The following is a 21645-nucleotide window of genomic DNA, read 5'->3' on the forward strand; positions in this document are numbered from 1 at the left end:
TAGCAAAACTGAACTTGGGTTCACAATATTTTTCCTCTTTGTGAAAATGAATTCATAGATATTTGTGTGCATGTATACTGTTTTCATTTTGTATGACTAATAGGGTGGAAGCAACCTATCTTTCTCTGTATCAGTCATTTGTGTCTACCTATTGATAAAATGTACATAATGAGTAAAATTGTGCCACATCTGGGGTCATCACCTGACACAATGTATTCACGCTTATCTATGAATCACTGACCTTTACATTTATCATGTCCATTAGCAAATTTTGGAAAATCACTAGTATCATATCTTTGAGCTAATGTCACAGCTGATTATAGAAATATCAAAAAAATCTAAGGATTTGGCTTTCGGTTGTAAATATATGTATGTTGCTGAATGGGGAAATTAAGGTTCTCTTTTTAAAGTATGTGTAGCAGCAGGGGTAAACTAGTATCCAGGGGTATAATTTAGTCACTTTTAGTTTTGAAAACTGTCAGCAGATGCTGAAACTGTCTCTGTTGGCATACCACTTTTGTTTGGAATCATATTTCCCTATTCATACAGTATGTACTTTGAATTTCTTCAGAATCATATTTCTGTATTTACATTGTAATATCCGTTGAATTTCTTTGGAATCAGGTTTTAATATTTGCAGGATATTAATATTACATGGAGGATCATTTTAGGTCAGAATATAGTGATGTAAAGTAATATTACTATGTATGCATGAAAGTAAAAAATTTAGAATATTGAGAAACACTGTCAAATCTCCAGGGTATATTTTTGACAGCAGCTAGTATAGCCCCGGAGATATGTATGACATTAATAATCTTGACTAGTTGTATGCTGTTTAAGACTTTTCACAGATATGAGTAGTAATACATGTATATATACTTTGTATGTATATACACAGAAAAGTAAGAAACTATACAAAATGTATAATAATATTATTATGAATTACGTACACAAAATTTGTTGTTCAAGTTATCCCGAATTGTAAATTTCCAATACATTTCATGTAAACTGTTTGTGTATTATAATTCAAAATCACACATTTCTTGTCAAAGCTACATATCCCAATGGGATTCAAGGATTATAGGCCCATGAGTCAATTCCAAGTTCACATACATTAGTGTCATCTCATCAGTTCACTCATAAGGATTACTGTAGGACAACTTTTCTATAGTTCTATCAGATAATTTTCACATGTATAATTACAGTCCTAAATCTGAACTAGTCTGTCAAATTTTGTTTTTTTTAGGAAGAATGCCTTTAGGCAAATGCCAGACCTGACATATACAAACGAGAAATTACAAAGGATGTAAATAATATTAGATGTGAAATATGATATCAAACGGAATCACGTCTTTTTTCTAGATAAGATTTTAGTCAGATTCAGAATATCCCTGTAACTTTTATGGTTGGAGAACTTTAACAGTTTTCCTGGATACAATTACTCATGGATGTTGTGAACAGAAACCCAACAAGACTTTCAGTTTTGTTGCGATATGGTTGAAGTCAGTAACAGAGAAGGGATGTAAAGATGGTAAAACTTTCACAGCTTCCCATGCCATATAATATTATACATTTAACCAAGTTACCATATTATTGAAAAGAAACATGCAGTTTTGTTGCTATGGTTTTAGAATCTCAGTCATTATGTAATTTTAAATCTGGTATAAAAACATGGATACACGTAGTCTTTCCAATGTGTTACCTTATACTATAATATAGTTGGATATCCCAGTGGGTTACAAGGGAAACTTATAGTTAGCCTTTACATTAGATGAAAGTGATATAGATACAGTTGGATATCAGATATTTTACCCAATCTACAGGGATTTAAAAAAAATAACATGACAGATTTTGAACTCCCTACAGGCGTTGGGTATTATCTTGTCTTGATGCCAATGTGGTTTCTAAGTAAACTGTGAGTGGAGGTGTAAATCGTAACAATACCGTATAGGAACTAGACTAGGTATTATCTGATATCAGATAGAAACAAATGGGCATCTTTTTGAAAAATTAAATTTTCATAAAAGATAAGTTGCTACCCTGTAACACTGATTTGGTTAAATAGTCAAGTCTATCAGTGTGATATTATCTACTTAAGACAATATGAAACTTTTCATTCATTTTTTGAAATTAATCAGTACAATACTTTATCATTTTAATGAAAACGTGATAAAAGAAGAAAGAAATGTATACCATGGTTTTGTTTTTAAATGTCATGAAATGTAGATCCCAGATGACTTAAAATTGTTATTGCCGATGGAACATCTATGGGTTCCCATTTCCACTCTCATATTACAATTTTCATGTGTATGTTGAATTATTTATTTATGCTGATAATAATATTGGCCTTTTTTTCTTTACTTCAGGGGCACCATGGTATTTCAGTATAAAACACAATGCTAACAAGATAGAAAAAGAAGAACAATCGAGTACATAGAACGCTCAATCACTCACTCAAGGCTGTTATTTTCATTTCCAACGTACATTTTCATTGTGGTTTCATTATGGCAGCTCTATGGAAAAAAGTGTCAGACATCTTAGGGATTACTAATGATGCAGTAAAAGCACCTCCTCTGGATGGTGAGATTATATACTGCAAGAACAATGTGTGTGTTCATCCACCAACTAAACTAAGTAGCCAAATAGAACATCATCCTGGCTATCTCACGATACGAGCTGCAGAGGAAGAAGATGTTGGCTCAACTCTCATTTTAACATGGATTCCAAATGCATCCTTAAAGAAGAATCGCAAGAAAGCAGTGCGATATTTTTCACCACAAGGTTCTCCAGTTCATTCAAGGTTTGGCCGAGGGAAGTACATGTCAGCTGATGGGATAAGTCTAAGTTCATTGGGTTCAGTCAGTCAGGATAGCATTAGCATAGCCAGCTCTGAGGCAGAGAGAGTCATCACTTCAGAAATCTTGAGAGAAAGACTTGAAAGGAAACAGAAAGAAGAAGAAGCTCAAGCAGAGGCTTCAGAGAGTCAAAATCCTGAAGAAAGTGAAGAACCCTCAGAAGATGTGTTGAATAATTCTAAACGTCCTTCCAAAGAAAAACTGCCTGGAATCGGCAAACATGTAAATATGTTGAATGAGAAAAACAATATTGACAAAGCAGAAAATGGGGAACCCAACAGGCCAGGTTTTGAGAATGATAGGAAGGACATTGGAAGTACAAAAGCAGGGAATGGAGATTCTGAAACACCAGCCTTGGAAGGTAGTAACACGGTAGACAATAGTACAAAAACAGAGAATGCCGGTGATGTGAACAGTCCAGCTTTGGTACTGAGTGAGATAGAAGGTGGTAATACCAACACTGACATGTCAGAAACAACACACCCCCAAGTACCAAACAGTCTACCAGTAAATGTTGAACTTAGTCCAACTCATTCAGATAGTGATGTTTCTCCAGGGTATGGAATGGTCAGGGAAGTTGGCAGATTAGCTGTAGAACGTGAGCCTTTATTACCGGACAGTGATGACTGTGGAGGGAAAAGTGACGTCGAAGAAAGTAGCCATGACAGAAGAGAGACAGATGGAGCAATAGTCAGAAATTATGGTGATGAAGCCCACCATGAGGATGGAGTTGCTATGGATACCAGTACCAAAGAGCAGGTTGGTCTTGATGGAACCCAGCCGTATGAAGTTTTAACCAATGAGAATCAAGAAATAGAAGCACATGATCAAGATATTCAAAATGTTGCTGAAGATAAGAGAAAGAGGCATTTTATAGTACAAACAAGAAATCCGGCAACTAGCTCACCAGCAAAGAGTGTTGGTAGTGATTCCACTGACAGTGAAGTCATGACAACCAATAACCAACTACATCACTTGCTACAAAAATCTGGACTTGAAAATACAACTGAAGATATGGAAACAAAAGAAGAAAAACCTGAAAGGCCGACTGATTTGAAAGTTCACATGAAGAAGGTGATTCACACAGCAGTTGGTGACTTTGAAGAGGACAGTCCTAGTTCTGATTCTACCAATCCAAGTCCGTATCCATCACCCTATAAATCATTGATTTATGGATCAAATGCAGAAAAGACTGTACTACACGTTGATCCATCATTGAGTGCTGTTGTTCATTCAGATGCCTCTAGTTCTACCACACCCACTACATCCAACAGAGACCCTATGTCTTTACCGAGTACACCAACTGATAGCAGCTGTCCACCAACTCCAACTCCCAGTGATCCTTCATCTCCTGCGTTTGCTGGAGACAAACACAAATCAATGCTGGAAGAAAATCCGGAATCCTTTGCCATGACTCACAACCTAACATTCCCAGAAAATTCAGTGAGATATGCCTCACCAAGTAAAAAGAACACTAGTCCTAAAGAGCAGTTATTGGGTGTGTTTTCAGTAGATTTAGGTGAAATGAGGTCTCTACGGTTGTTCTTCTCTGATGAAGAATGCACTTCAGGACAGTTAGTGATTGCTAGCAGAGAGAGCCAGTATAAAATCATACACTTCCATCATGGAGGACTTGACAAACTTGCCGAAGTATTTGAGGACTGGAAAATCTGTGTAAAACATAAAGCTAAGGTAACTTTACAGTGTTAGTTTGCTGGCACTTTTACTGGTATTTGATGTACAAAACATCATACAAATAGTTGCAAACAATTTTGTGTATGAGATATCTATCAACTGTTTATATGTGTAAAAAGTTTTTCACCGTGGTATCTAAGAACATTTGAATTTTGATTAAGTTTGAGAACCATTTTTGGTAAAAAAAATGATTTCATGTATTATGAAGATTCATGTGTAGTCACAGTGCTTTCAAGTGAATAGTTACCAAGGAAACACCTTACGTGGAGTTTCCCAAGATTGTTTATAGCATATCATAGTTTTTGGTCATTTTTTGTAACAATTGGTGATTGATTTCAGTCAAATTTGATCATAGAAAAGATCTCATATATTATATTTCTCCTCTATTTGAAATATAATTATCAAAGCCTACTATAAAAGACACCAATGTTCTTGCAGTGGACAGGATGTTTGTGTATCAAATGATATGATGTGTCTAACCACAGAAGGATAAAAAGTATAATTAGACATGACCTTTGCCCTTTTCTACATTGTAGGGGCATGCTGAGATGGAGGCCAACCAGTTATGTAGAAAGTTCTCAATTTGTCGACCACACCTACTGGTAGCAGATTGTCACCCAGAAGAAGGTTTATATGAAATGGTAGGTGATGAAGTTTGGTGGTCCTACGTCAATGACCAAGGACAGATTGAAGACAACGATGGACTACGGAAAGTAAGTTGGATAAATGTGTCTTACAGGGAAAACAACTCCAGGAGCTAAAGGCATTTTTGTAACTTTGGGGCTTTAGAGAGTCATTTACATCACTTACATTATGCATAATTGCTGAGAAAAAAATGTGTGAAACTTGTTCCTCATTCATTGTTCTTTGAACATTGAGTGAAGGACAATTTTCAAGTCAGTTATTCTTGGTAATTGTGCATATTATTTCCTGGAATGGTGTTCCCAATGTTCAATAAGCCATTTTTCATCTTGCGGCAGATTTCATGAGATCCCACTTGAGGGATTTCGTCCACAGCAGCTACGTAAGGGTGGTCAGGCTGAAAGTGTCAAACGCTTAGCAACATTATTGTTCTCAACATCATTGCACATGGCCATGGCAAAAGCTTGACCATGATCACATGCTTGACATCCATTGTTGCTAGGCATATTTGCATATCACGCAATATCTGCAACGAGATGTAAAATCCTTTATTACAATCTTATTGGAAACACACAAATATTTTTTTTGCCTAATACCACTTAATGTACATTTATCCACTTCTTCTATGCCCTGAGCTCTGTCTGTTGAGGTTAGGCATCTAACAAATCTTATGATTATTATTATTGTTATTAAAATATGTTTTATTTACTTGACTTGACAGGCCATCTTCTTTGGTGGTTTAGATGAATACTTGAGAAGAGATGTCTGGCCATTCTTACTGGGTTATTTTAGGTATGAATCAACTGTGGAGGAAAGAAATAGCATGCGAGGCAAGAAGAGAGAGGAGTACTATGCTATTCAAGATAAGAGGTACATTTTTAAATTCTTAGTAAATTATGAACACTGACAGTGAAAGACTTACATCATTGTTAGTGCTCTCCTTCATCACTTACTATGGATATCAACTCTTTTAAAAGTAAAATTACAAGAACTCCAAACCACAGCTCATCACAAACTGTAAACTCGTCATGTTACTCCAGTACCACACTAACCCATGTACGATATACACAGAAGCAGAAGCAGGAATGGGTGACTGAAGGAGTTTGTTTACTGTATACAATGACAATTCTTTTCATGATACATTAGAACTAATTGTTATACCATACCGGTATATGTTATACGTTGTACTGAGTTTATGGGCAAATTTAAGGACAGGTCATTCAGTCTATCAATTTTGGCTCGGATAGTATTTTTACTGCACATTTTAAAAATATGTCGAACGACTAATTCTCCTGTATGTGTATAAAGAAGAGGATCAAAATCAACATTCACGTCTACTTTGCTCTACATGTATGGTCCTATGGTAATTTATCTGATGGAGTGTGTGTGGTCATATGTAGTCATTGACCAGAGTCAGGGTTATGATACAGTAACCATGGCAACAAGCTTTTAGTGTTTTCAAAATCATTCATAGAGATATCATAAAATTGATATCAATGGTTTTCACATGAAATGGATGACAAAACATGTCACTTTGACCTCTTATGGAAATAGTAAGAAATTGGATTACAAAAATAGATGAATTCTGTTTTCAGCTCAAATTAAATCCATTGAAACAACATCAAGATGACTCTATGTTAAATTAGGGGTGAGATTTCTAAAGAAATGTAAGAATATTGGTTTATTTTGAGGGCCAAAAGTAATCTAGTAAGTCTGTATTTTGATTAAGATTTGCAATTGAATTGGTTGATTTAGCCACCCAATGGGTATTACTCAGGGTATGATAACATCACTAGTATGAAAGCAATCACACATACAGTCAACAAAATCAATAGTATTAAAGTTAAAATATTGAAGTCAGAGAGAAAAACCTGGGTAAGCTGAAGTTGATTGACTTCTACCACTGTTGCCTAACAACAAAATCATTACAATCTCATTAGACAGTTTTCTTGTACAAAAAAGCTTACCTTATTGGTGTATTTTATATCAGAGAGAAAAAACTTAATTAGCTGAAGTTGATTGACTTCTACCACTGTTGCCTAGCAACAAAATCATTACATTCCCATCATGACATGATAGCTATGAGACAAAATTTTATTTTCACTTGTACAAAACAGAGAAACTGAGCAGGCAGAAGTTAATCGACAAAATCATTACAATATCATTAGACCTAAAATATTTACATCAGGGAGAAAAACTTAGTGGACAGTGTAACTTCTGCTGTTGTCTAGTCAACATAATCATACCATAGTAATGAGGGTAATTCATTTTTTTCATCAGATCAAAATAAGAAAAAAAAGGAACTTCTGCAGACCAAGAAAATCCTTTTTCAGGGTAACCTAAAAGTCAATTTCAAGATCTCATCAGTGAGTCTGAGAAGACTGGCATAAATAGTTTTTACAATAAAAGGACGTAATATGATGCAAAATTGAAAAAAGTGACGGGCAATTACATATTGTACAAGCATTTCCACCATGTTTAATATTGATGAGAATTCTTTGTCAAATTGAGATTACTTTAAATACACTAACCTTTCAATAATCTGGAGTTTACGCAGCAATTTGAATGTCTTTCATCTCACAAATTATTAGCAACTATTTACATATGAGTGTAGACAAAAACTCAATCATTACAGATGACTAATGACCATACAAACTAAAAAAAAAATTCATAATGTGTAATATCCTTTGATTTAAATGAATTGATGCAGTTCACTTTACATCATTACTACTATTTAGAAGAAAAATGCTGTCATTAACTTTATCTAGACAATTCAATATTACCTAATCTGTAACCATGGTAATAAGGTTTTGGATTGTTGATAACTGTGTGTCCATTGTTTCCATTGCAGGGAAGCCATACTGAAGATACGTGAACAAAATTGTATGGTTTCGATCACTTATAATCTTACCTAGTTTGCCCCTGCTAACTTTTTTAATATGAGGATGGAGATCTCAAAAATAATATGGAAATCAGAAATTTTATTAAAATGATGCAAAAAGCAAAGATATTATGACCCCCTCCCAGAATATGTTTCATAAAGATAAAAAGTGAAAAAGTCAGAAAAACATGGTCATTTTTTTAAATATAAAAAGCATAACTGCCAACTTTACATAATTGTATTTTGCAATTCTTTCTCAACTTATTATTGAAAGGTCTGTTATCGGTCACCATATGATTTATTTCATTTGGCCTAATGAGTGTAGATTGTAATTGTAATTTTAAGGCAACATCTGTGTTTATTAATCCTATTGAAGTTGTCAACCCATAAAGCCTATAGATTATCAACATTTTTCTATGCCTACATTATTGCAACCACCTTCATGAAACATTCATACTATAACAGTAAATGCATTTGATGAAAAGACCTCTGGAAATCTGATTGAGAGATCACAAAGCGTGACATTGAATGATTTACTGTATTCAGCTGATGTCTGCTGGTACCTCAAATGTGTATGTCTGTAACCTTGTATTGTATTCAGATCAAAGTGCAATTTTTCTCAATTTATGCAATCTTATCTGGAACATATGGAATGAAAATAAAATTGTGGATAATTTCTGAAACTATAATCTAAGGAGTAATAACTGCTGGGCTATGAATATACATATGTCTGTAACATTGTATTGACTTGAGTAATGGATCAAAATGCAAATTTTCTCAATTTATGCATTCTTGTCTGGAATATATAGAATGAAAATAAAATTATGGATAATTCCATGGAAACTCAATATGAATATCTCATGAATTAATAATTCTGTGGGTCTATCAACTGCATATGTCTGTAATGTATTGAATAGGGTAAATCGATCAAAAATGCACATTTTCTCCATTTCTGTAGTCTTGTTTAGAATATTTAAAATGAAAATAAAATAAAATTATGGATAACTTTATAGAAACTAAATGTATTTATATTTTGTGGAATGATAGCTATGTAGGTCTATCAAATGTGTATGTATCTAATATTGTATTGAATGTAGTAAAACAGATCAAAGTGCAAAGTCTCTCCTTTTTTGCAATCTTGTCGGGAACATTAATATATTGAATGAAAATCAAATTGTGGATAATTTCATGGAAAATATATATGTATATAATTTATGGATAACTAGCTAATAATATATATTTTCCAATATTTAAACTCACTAGTATGATATATTAAAATTGCCTACCACTAATTTTGTCTGTCATTTATATTGATGGTTTTAGATTTTTTCTAAATGTCGAAGGTCATTATTTTTCAACTTTGTTATTAACTTCGTACCTGGATGATTGACAACATTCATAGACATATCATTTCTCAATATTTTCACTTTATGCCTTAGCGGTAAAGGCTATTTTTCTCCCATTTCTTTGTTGTATTAAAAAAGATATGTAAATAGAACTAGATTAATGAGTACAATCTGTCATGGAACTAAGACATAGATATTTTTAAAGATTAACAATTAGTTTTATGGGTAAATATTTTCATTTCCAGCTGAGCATGCTGTGGCTCTTCATGATACATTACAAACCTGCTGTGTGCTATTACAGTGTTACACTTCTGCAATAGTCTAGATCCTGACGACCATACGCCTAGTCAATCTCGTTACTCAAGCACAGAATTCTGTGCTCCCCTACATTGTATGAATGAAAGTATGAAGGTAACATAGTGTAAAATTGGAATATGGTTGTCAGGAACTAGATTACTTGTGCAATGGCATCTGCAAGAACAATTGACACACTTCAGTAGATGCATCAAACACTGCAAAAAGATGAAACAAATTGTTTGTATAAAATTCTATGGGTCTGTCATAGATATTTCTAACATAGTTCTAGTATGATAATAGATTGTATATCAAAGTATATGGTTTTCAGATGTTCATAATAGTAATTATTTTTTTCAATATTTTCATATTGCAGGGAAGAAATGTGTGGAGATGAATATGAGGAGTTTTGGAGAAATGTCCAGTGTACAGTTGATAAAGATGTAGTTAGAACTGACAGAAGTCATCCATATTTTAGAGGTGAAAATAATCCAAATATTGATGTTATGAGGTATGTGCATTGATTTCAAGTTTTTGTATTTTTATATCCTGATATATTCATTGAATTCATTTCTGCCTGTAGTGCACTTTTATAGATTACTTGGTCAACTTACATATAATTAATCTTGGTTGATAAAATATCACCTTGGTAGATTATTCAACTTTGAAATCTTGTAATGAGGTTCTACTGCACTTGACTTGTGTATGGCCATTTTGGTGATTTCCTGCAAGGGTTTATGGGAAACCTCTTGTGATGACATCATAGCTGCCCTCTTGGTGCTGACATTCTCTGTACATTGTATTTGTCAAGTGTGCATTTATGTAGCCATGTAGCATAGATGTATAATGCCAAAAAGATGGCCTTCATTATTCCACAACTTATTTGCCAATCAAACAGGTGTCTTTTCCTACTAGACACCTGTTTGATTGAAAGATGCAGGTCTTTTCTACTTCATTTTGAGAAGTTGTAGCTTGACATACACAATAAATGGTTGCAGATTTGCAACCAGTTCTAGGATGCAGACCCAAAAATGGAAGCCCACCTAACAAATCACCGTATTTGGCCTTGTGTTGTGAAAATAGCCTTTATGCATGTGGAGGGATGCTCCATCCCAGAAAATCATGGTGTCAGCAAAGTCTTGTTATGTAGGAATATAGAAAAAAAAAGCTGTTAAAAATATGTGATGACATGTCAGCACTATACGAATTTCTGTGAATAATTGACAAAACAAATTTCTTTTATTTTTGTTTATCCCTAGGAATATTCTACTAAATTATGCCATCTTTAATCCTAGTATGGGATACACACAAGGAATGTCAGATCTACTAGCTCCGGTACTGGCTGAAATCCAGGATGAATCTGATTCTTTCTGGTGTTTTGTAGGTCTCATGCAGAACACTATCTTTGTCAGCTCTCCTACCGATGATGACATGGAGAAACAACTGGTGAGTCTGAAAAAACCATTTCACTATGGAAAACATGCTATCAGGAAACTTAGATAGACACAAACTAAAATTTATGGTTGATTACACCATAGGGTATTAGCTTTAATGATATCAAATCCATTCTCCTTCCAGGCATACCTTAGAGCTCTTCTAGAACTCCTACTACCAGATTTCTGGGAACATTTAGTGGATTTAGGAGATGCTATGGATCTACTATTTTGTCACAGGTAAGTTGGGATACCTAATATCAATCAGTTGTAGCAAAATAAACGTTTGTGTCAAACACAAACTTTGAGTAAAAGTTCTAAACACAAACTTTGAGTAAAAGTTCCCAAAACAAACTTTGAGTAAAAGTTACCAAAACAAACTTTGAGTAAAAGTTCTAAACAGAAACTTTGAGTAAAAGTTACCAAAACAAACTTTGAGTAAAGTTACCAAAACAAACTTTGAGTAAAAGTTCTAAACAGAAAATTTGAGTAAAAGTTACCAAACAAACTTTGAGTAAAAGTTCTAAACAGAAACTTTGAGTAAAAGTTACCAAAACAAACTTTGAGTAAAAGTTCTAAACAGAAACTTTGAACAAAAGCTCCAAGTACAAACTTTGAACAAATGTTGTGAAAGCAAATTTTGAGTAAAAGTTCTAAACGCAAACTTTGAGTAAAACTTTCACACACAAACTTTCAACAAAAGTTCCAAATATAAACTTTGAACATATGGTCTACCAACTCAGATAAATTTTCATTTGATTATCAATCAAGTTTTAACAAAACACTTCTGTACAACAGCTGTCTATTCATTGGAGGCAATACAAACCAGAAGTAGTTGTATACTCTGGCATTAAACCCTTCTTCCTGTCCCTAATTACCTCACGTAACTCTATAATGTGAATACAATTGTGTATTTTTTGTAGCGTCAGTCCACTATTTCACACATTCTTGCCACTTGAACAAACTGAAATGAAAGTTTAGATATTTTGAAATATCAACAAACCTTGCTGTTTTTATGTAAAATTCAACATCATTAAAACTTATTTATCTATTTGTACAAAGTACACTGTATTTATCAATCATTGTTACATGTTCATTGCTTGACTTTAGGAGTATAGCCATCATCAATCATGTAATTGACATTTAAATACCAAAGTGGGTTTAGTTTACAATTTGAAATCAGTTAAAAGCAATAGCCAGGAAGAATACTTGTTTCTAAGATTCTATCTGTTCAGTCTTACTGCCGACAAAGCAATATATATAATTAGATTTGATATACACAGCATGACCTTCCATTTAGATAATTACTTTGAGATTTCACTTACAGAACCCTGCAATAAAATATGAAATTACACATTTACAAATAATCTATCATGCATGATTGTCTGTGTTTGTGCTTTATTTCTATGGATATGTATAAGTAGGTATATGTATGCATGCATGAATGTATGTATGTATGTATGTAATAAATGCCGTCCGGGTAAATACACGCCGACGTAGGAGGCGTGTATTGCCAGGATGGCATTTATCTTGTACCCCGGCTAATAACTCAATGGTGTCATATTCTTTCCAGGACAAAATTCATACACCCAATGTTTATGTTTTGATTTTCGACGAGACACCCTGACGCCAACGTGACTTCCAATCGAAGCTGACACGTGTCAACAAACTGGATACACGCCTGTGTCAACATTCAATGTCACACACGTTACTATATCGCTATGTTGCACGACAAAAATAGCAATTACATCCCAATGTACAGTGTATTTCATACCACTATGTATTTGCTTGATATTATTATGTAGGACATTCATATTACAAACTACTCAATACAATCACATCCATCATGTGTATGCAACTAGTGATATGAAATTTAATCGCCACTGATAAAACAAAACATGGCTACTCACATCAGCGAAATTGTTTATCTGTGTCTAGCGTAAAGAAACAGCATATCAATTACATGCAAATGAAATACACCATTCAAACTTTTGAAATGTCGTGTATTACGAAGCAATAGTAGTACCGTCTACCTCTCGCAAGTTGTAGTAAAATACACCATTCAAACTACAGTGCAATATCGTCCACAATTATTGTGACTTTTTTGTCCATTCCGTCTTCATCCCTCTCCTCGGCCCAACTATTCCAAACTTGCAAGTTGCATGATGAGCTAGTATTTTTTTCTGTGTATTTTTCAGTACACTTGTCTTCAGTTTCTGATCTATGTCCTCAAATGTCATAACAGCAAACCGTCGCTTTCTCCCTGCCATTATACCGTCTACCTTGCAAGTACAAGTTGTAGTATGTGTATTTTATTCACCTTCTAAATACACTCTGAGGTAATGTTTATTATTACGAAAATAGTGTTCAACTTGTGAACGGAAGTCTTATCTGTTCAGTCACAGTCAGGGGTCATGTTTTTGTTATGATTGTCTGCGTCTAATCACTCTTCCCTGGATGCCATTAATTGGATCTCATACACAGCAAATACACTCCCGCCACCGACATTTGATAAATTTGCTACTCTGCTGATACACCGGTCTTCACGCTTTTCCCTGATTGGTCAATAGCCCTCATTTGTAACTGTCAGTCGAAATTTAACGCCCAGCCGGAGTACAAGTATGTATGTATGTATGTATGTATGTATGTGTGTGTGTGTGTGTGTGTGTGTGTGTGTGTGTGTGTGTATGTATGTATGTATGTATGTATGTATGTATGTATGTATGTATGTGTGTATGTATGTATGTGTGTGTGTGTGTATGTGTGTGTATGTGTGTGTCCATTGACATGTATATGTGTCTACATTGCGAATCTTGTGATGTGTGTGTGTGTGTATATGTGTTCATGCATGTTTGTACAATGTATTTGTATGCATGTGTATCTATATAGCAGTGTGCATGCCATGCAGAGTATCTTATATGTGCACATTCACGTCCATGTGCTGTATTGTCATTGCATCACAATAATATTAACCTTTGTGTTCAGTTTTCTTACAGTAGACATTTTATTTTTAAATGTCGCGTATAAATTCAATATTAAGCTAGTGTATATCTTTTTTCCATCATGCCTACTGGGCATGGCATTAGTTTGATGCAGTGTTTTCATCGTATTGAATATTTCATTATGTGACTGCATTTTGGTGAACTGAAAAAAGTACAGTGTGTAGATGGATTATTTTATCATCAATATATTGTAGTATTCACCAGAGTATTTGTGACTTACCATGTCAGACCCAATCTTTTTACAAAAACTAATCTACTTGTTGTAATTCCTTTTAGATGGATTCTCCTGTGTTTCAAGCGGGAATTTCCTGAACCTGATGCATTACGGATGTGGGAAGCCTGTTGGTCACATTTCCAGACAGATTATTTTCACTTGTTTATCTGTGTTTCCATCATTGCCATATATGGTGCTGATATTGTAGAACAGGTAGGATAATGTGTGTGTGCCTCCTTATCAAAGACAACATGTTTTTGTTGTGATTCCAAATGATACATACTGGGTTTTCGTGTGAGCCACTACACAGTAAGGGATGGGAAATACTAAATTTTGATGGGTTGCTATGTTTTAAGTGGTATGTGAACACTGCTGATTTGCCATCAGAGCATTGTAATTGTAATTGTAATTGTAATTGTAATTGTAATTGTAATTGTAATTGTAATTTTTATTTACCCATCACAAAAAAAATAAAATAATACATAACAATTGAAAGCATATAATACACAATGTGTGCATAATTGTATCAGAGCGGGCGAGAGGCTAGAAAATAGTTTCTATAACTAATCTAGTCTAGCCACTCAAAACTCATACACTAGTACAAATATTACAATGAAAAAAAAGATCAGGTGACTGCTGCAAAAACTCACAAACTACATACTGCACATGAAAAATGAAAATGAAAATGCGCGAAAATTTTACATATTTACAAGAAGAAACTCTTTGTAATCTTTCTTGAATTTGTGTCTGCTTGGGTGACTGCGAATTGTATATGGAATGTTGTTCCATATCTGTGAACCAGTGAACTTGACAGAAGACTGACCAAAATTACTCTTGTATTTTGGTACATGGAGGTCTCCTCTCAATTTCCGCCTAGTATCATGACAATGTTCGATATTCGAAAAGTAGTCCTTGAAGTGTGGCGGAAGTTTATCGTGTAGTACATCATGAACAAAAATTCCAATCTGATAGTCAAACTGTTTGTATATATCAAGAATACTGAGCTTTTTAAATAAAGGTGCGGTATGTGCATTACATTTACTCCCCGTAATGACACGAACAATCCTTTTCTGTGCAAGTAAAATCTCTTTGAGATATGTTTTACACGAACTTCCCCACACTTCAAGGCCATAGGAAATGTGTGGTAATACAAAGGTATTGTACAACATTAGGAGAGTTGAACATGGGACCAGTTGTCGAAGCCTGTAAAATATTCCAGTAAATTTACAGATCTTTTTCTTTACGTCTACAATGTGAGTTTTCCAAGTTAAATTACTGTCTAGGTGAATCCCAATGAACGATGTGCTGTTAGCTTCTCTAACCACCCTGTCATTAAGAGTTATAGACCCAATTACTTCTTTACTGTTTTGTTTACTTCTAATTACCATGTGTTCTGTTTTATTTACATTCATAGTCAGTCGGTTAGCATCACACCATTTATTTACCTGATGAAATTCAACATTAGCTAGATTGAGGGATATATTGTTATGGGTTTCCTGAACACCAGATTCTCTCCCAGTGAATATGTCTTTATATGAATATATATCATTCTCATGGTTTGTCTAAAGTAATGTCAGCTTTCAAGTTTGTAGGAATTATTAACATTAAATACATTTTTGCATTTTCAGAAACTGCCTTCAGATGAGATGTTGTTACATTTCAGTAGTTTAGCCATGCATATGAGTGGAGATCTAGTTCTTAGGAAGGTAAGTTGTTGTTACATTTCAGTAGTTTAGCCATGCATATGAGTGGAGATCTAGTTCTTAGGAAGGTATGGATGTTGTTACATTTCAGTAGTTTATCCATGCATATGAGTGGAGATTTAGTTCTTAGGAAGGTAAGTTGTTGTTACATTTCAGTAGTTTAGCCATGCATATGAGTGGAGATTTAGTTCTAAGGAAGGTAAGTTGTTGTTACATTTCAGTAGTTTAGCCATGCATATGAGTGGAGATTTAGTTCTAAGGAAGGTAAGTTGTTGTTACATTTCAGTAGTTTAGCCATGCATATGAGTGGAGATCTAGTTCTTAGGAAGGTATGGATGTTGTTACATTTCAGTAGTTTAGCCATGCATATGAGTGGAGATCTAGTTCTTAGGAAGGTAAGACATATTGTACTTTTGATTAGTACGTAATGTTGTTACATTTCAGTAGTTTAGCCATGCATATGAGTGGAGATTTAGTTCTTAGGAAGGTAAGATGTTGTTACATTTCAGTAGTTTAGCCATGCATATGAGTGGAGATTTAGTTCTTAGGAAGGTAAGATGTTGTTACATTTCACTAGTTTAGCCATGCATATGAGTGGAGATTTAGTTCTTAGGAAGGTATGGATGTTGTTACATTTCAGTAGTTTAGCCATGCATATGAGTGGAGATTTAGTTCTTAGGAAGGTATGGATGTTGTTACATTTCAGTAGTTTAGCCATGCATATGAGTGGAGATTTAGTTCTTAGGAAGGTAAGATGTTGTTACATTTCAGTAGTTTAGCCATGCATATGAGTGGAGATTTAGTTCTTAGGAAGGTAAGTTGTTGTTACATTTCAGTAGTTTAGCCAAGCATATGAGTGGAGATTTAGTTCTTAGGAAGGTAAGACATATTGTACTTTCCATTAGTATGTAATGTACAGAAGATGGTTTAAAATTTAATATCATGAGATTCTGTTGCAGTCTTTTGTCTACTAGTGTTTGATTTATCACATTTTGAAAATCATTTCTCACAATGTAACTATCTATTTATACTGAAAGATTGTCCGTGTACACACTTTTAAGTATGTGGAGAGTGAAGGGTACTTTTGTTAAGAAGGTCAGTTAGTAGGAGTAACAACCAATTAAATGAGTTTAAAATAACTAAGTGATCAAGTTACTAACAATGTTACCATCAAAAACAAAATTAAAACAGAATTTATACAAATTGACTGCATGAGAATCCTAAAATGTCCTAAAGTACTAGGAAAGGATAATTTTAATTAAGATAGTTATATTTGTAAATGTTTCCAGCCCTTATTTTTTATCAAACGTCAAACTCTCTGGAGGTCGAAAACTGTACAATTAATTATACTAGTAACTGGAATATTACATATTTGATAAAAGAAGTATCTTATATATATTAATATTTTCCTGAGAAATGAAATATGATGTAATCTGTAAACAAATAATTTGATGAAATTCATACATTCAACCTTTCTTTGTATCGGATTTACATTGGTTATTTCTTTAATATTATTTTTTGTGAAACACTAACACATTTTTCTGTGCTTTTTGCTTTACAGGCCAGAGGTCTGCTTCATCTATTCCGCATATTACCCAGAATTCCCTGCACACTAGATGGCCTTTGTGAAATGTGTGACCCAGGCATGTGGGACAGTGGACACACTCCAGAAATATTTTGTATTGGTGACCATGATGAAGGCTTTAAATGTCGCCATAGTTACAGTGATGAAAACTTGAAAGAGAAACTGCAGCCAATCAAGATCTCACCTTAAACATTTACAAGAAAAAAGAGGGAGGGAAAGAAGGGGAGAATCATGAATTTAAAAATTGAAACTGTATGTTGTAGTTGTGAAATTTTACATAGAAGACAGATTTGACAGCATAGAGTTGAGATTGAAATTACATAACACCACTTTGCTTGAAATATTCTCTGTATATAGCCTCCAACCTGTACACAGCATGTAAGAATGCATGTCCATAAAAAAAACAGCAACTTTATAGTGTGTATGCGCACTGCATCAGGCAAACCCCCCTCCCCCCCCCCCCCAACGTACAGACTTGGTGAACTTTTGTTTTTGACAATTTTCATATTTTCAGTTTCAAATTGTGAGTTTTATATATGAGCTTCCTACCTGATATCATTGTGTTAGTGATTACAAGAGTCCGAGATCTGTAAGTCTGCAATGCTAACTTACGAAATAAACCTCTTGCTAGTGCCCTGCAGATAAACAACACATTGCCACTATACCACATACAACTGTATTATGTGCGAATGGTGGTTCTTGCTGTAGACAATATTGAGAACTGTGGGGTTTTTTTGCTGTAAAGGTTTGGGTAAAGCAGTAACATAGGGTAAAACCTGCATGGATTTCCATACCCTGTACCATAATTTTGATAGGCCTGTAAAATATTTTGGGAAGGCATTTAGATTTGACCTTACCTATCACACCTTTAAAAAATACTAGACATGTAAATAAACTCCTCTATGTGATAAAATAGTAAATATGGTTTCCTTGTTCTGGATTGGAGATCGTTATTTCCAGATAGACTCAGAGCAATCAGTTTCTTTATCTGAATATTTCGACCAGCAAATAACTATGTCCAAATATGTTGCTCATTATCGCAAAAATATTTGACATTAACATTGGCCTCTGCACTGTATATTTATGTAATTTCTGTCATAAAAGGTAATATCTCATCCTGAGTCTGCCAATGCATGTAAGCATTCAAAGTATAGCATAATGAAATACAAATTTATATATTGTGAAATATAGTAATAAAATAAAAAATGGTTTTAAAATATTTTATCATTTCCACCCCTTGTTCCTGTTGATGTGGATTAGTCCAGGAATAATAAAGTATGTTGGATTGTTCCATACACTCAAGGAGTAGGGGTGAAATTGATCGACAACCTGTAGATAGATTTCTGAAGAAAGATTGTATATTTAGTAGAGGGTAGCTACATGCTAGAATTTACACTAGAGTACAGCAATATATGTACAAGGAAATAAGATTTGAGCGATGTGAAATTTTTTCCCACTTTGTGCTTTGCATCATGACATTCAGATTATTGTAAAACAAAGCAGTGCATATATATAAACATGGATTTCAGTTTTGAACTGCGCCCTCTTTAGCTGCATTGTGTAGTTCTTTTGTTTTTGTAACTTTAGCCCAATGGTCAGTTGAAACTTGAATGTGTTCAAAATCTGTCATACTGTTAACAATAATATAGAGTTTATATGTATACATGTATTTACCATACATAATTATTAGAAATATTTCAATGTTGGTAAAGGAATGGACAGCAAATACTTTATTCTACCAATCCTCTTGCATTTTGACTGTGTTATCCTTGGTTGTTATGGCTGAAATGTGAACTGCAGAAATAGACAGATTTGAAAGATTTATCATAGATTACTAAGTGTAGATGGTGCCCTCTTGAGCTGCTCAACAAATATTTTATGAATGACATATCCTATAAAATGCTGTGTTCACATTACTTCACATTACAATATTTTGCCGATATGATTATATCTACCTAAAGTATCTTTGTGTATATATATTGGTTCTTGAATTATATAATGATTTGTTTCTATGGTTATATGTATATTTCTTGCAAATAATATAGTGACTTTATTTGGATTTCTAATTTTCTTGTGATTTGATTTGTATATGTTTGTGTTACACAATTTCAAATTTCAAACTTATGACTCTGAATAGTTCTTTGTATACATAGTTTCCACACCTGTTGAAAGCTATGTTGACTGCCAGGAACCAACAGATTGGTGATTTTGACAAAGTCTCTGTAAAAATCATACATTTCATACTGATCCACATTTTTAAAAAGTAATACAGTTACCTATTAGCAGCTGGTAATGAGTCAAGGTAAGGCAGAACTCCCTAGGGACTGTGATGAAACAAACATGGAAATATGAATTTTATAGTTGTCTATTCCTACCTGGCCAGCTGTTTATTGCTAAGTTTGATTCAAGCTGGGATTGGTGAACTGTACAAGGAATATGGAAATTAAAAGCTACATAGCCAGCCAGCTATTGTCAATTTTGCTATGGTATAATTGACTCAGAGTTGGTATTATCCATACATAGAATTTTATTAAAGTTAAGTTTTATTTTTTGAAGATATCGTTTCCTATATCAATCGTATAGGCTCAATGTTTTTTGTTGAATAAATAAGCTAATACTAAAGTTTCCTTGCCATTTGAATAGAATTATGCATAAAATAGTGGAAAAACTGTTCATTTTATTAGATATTCTGACCCCTCATAATCAAAGTTGTAAACTATATAGTTACATGTTCTATTCCTTTTTGTCACTGATGGATAAATCAATCCCGCAAAGTACAAAGTGAATGTTCCAAATAGTTGAATACCAGGTTGTCGGCTAGTTTTTACCTCAGTAATATTTCTGTCAACTGCATAAGTTGCTGCTAGGTGCAATATCATAAAAAGATTTTGTATGTCATCATTTGTTACATGTTTGTGTATATCATATAAATCAGTTGGTGCTGTGAGTTTATACATTTATTTTACATTTTGCAGTATTCAGTTTAAATGTAGAATTTCATTCAAGAGAGTAGATTTAGGTTGATGCCATTTTTGACATTTAGGTGTTATAAAATTTACAGTCTGTAGTCAAGTTTTTCATCGTCGCAAACCACGACCGTTTTACGGTACCATTCTTAAAGAGTCGGTCCCTACTGGTCCCTACTATTATTTCTTCAAAATTATAGCTCTGGTTTGCGAGAATGAAGTTTTTGTGCCGAGTTGAAAGATGAAAATAGTAAAAATATTCTCATAGGGTAAGGTGATTTCTATTCTCAATGCATGACCACAACAGTTCTCTGTAGATTTGTGAATGTTTTGGGAGCATTTGTAAACTTAACAAAACAGAATCTCAAGATTATGTAGATGACTAATAGAAGCCAAAATAAAATAATTGTTTTTCTCTCATTAGTGTTGTTAATGTTATTTTTCACACTTGCCCTCTAGAAACTGATGTTCAAAATAGTTTTTCACAAAAAGTTATTTATTTACCAACTTTCTTCTGTAAGTTAAAAAAAGATAGCCTGAAGCTATTCTGAACGAATGGGAAAATTCTGATAGACTATGTCCAAAATAGACTCTAAAATGTGGTAAATATAATATAGTGTCAAACATTTGGTGATTGACAGTTGGCGGAGATGGTGTCATTTTAGGAAGTTGTTGGTAATCATGTTATGAAGAACACCACTGATTTACTTTTATGGAGTGAATCTTGTAAAACTGGTCATGCTCTCAGCTGACACTATAGACTTAGCTAGAAAATAAATTTAGTTAGGATCTAGTTAGTGTTCACCAAGATTGTTGTCTGTTGTACCAGTGTATATTGTAGCATCATGTACTTAATGCCAAAAGTAAGCTATTGTGGATATGGAATAAAAAATTACTAAAATGCACCTGTGTCAAGTTGTAGTTATTGGATTTGTCCAGAGACCTCACTATCTGACCTGACATCACCCCTACACTCACTGACCTGTGCGTTTAAACCACAAAGTATCAAGCAGGAGAAGCAGAATGCTA

General features: G+C 33.9%; 1 protein-coding gene across 2 annotated transcripts in view; it reads left to right on the forward strand.

Moving 5' to 3' along the window:
- LOC144434783 (uncharacterized) overlaps positions 1 to 20272 on the forward strand; it is a 36998-nt gene extending 16726 nt beyond the window's left edge. For both annotated transcript variants that reach the window (XM_078123280.1, XM_078123281.1), the window contains exons 2-10: positions 2367 to 4547; positions 5087 to 5263; positions 5914 to 6062; positions 10090 to 10224; positions 10973 to 11159; positions 11292 to 11386; positions 14425 to 14575; positions 15991 to 16068; positions 17627 to 20272. In XM_078123280.1, coding sequence (XP_077979406.1) covers positions 2505 to 4547; positions 5087 to 5263; positions 5914 to 6062; positions 10090 to 10224; positions 10973 to 11159; positions 11292 to 11386; positions 14425 to 14575; positions 15991 to 16068; positions 17627 to 17839 — 3228 coding nt within the window. In that variant the 5' untranslated portion in view covers positions 2367 to 2504 and the 3' untranslated portion in view covers positions 17840 to 20272. The remainder of the gene's footprint in view (positions 1 to 2366; positions 4548 to 5086; positions 5264 to 5913; positions 6063 to 10089; positions 10225 to 10972; positions 11160 to 11291; positions 11387 to 14424; positions 14576 to 15990; positions 16069 to 17626) is intronic.
- The last annotated feature ends 1373 nt before the right edge of the window (positions 20273 to 21645 follow it).

This window comes from Glandiceps talaboti, chromosome 5, assembly GCF_964340395.1.
Source record: "Glandiceps talaboti chromosome 5, keGlaTala1.1, whole genome shotgun sequence".
Lineage (NCBI taxonomy): Eukaryota > Metazoa > Hemichordata > Enteropneusta > Spengelidae > Glandiceps > Glandiceps talaboti.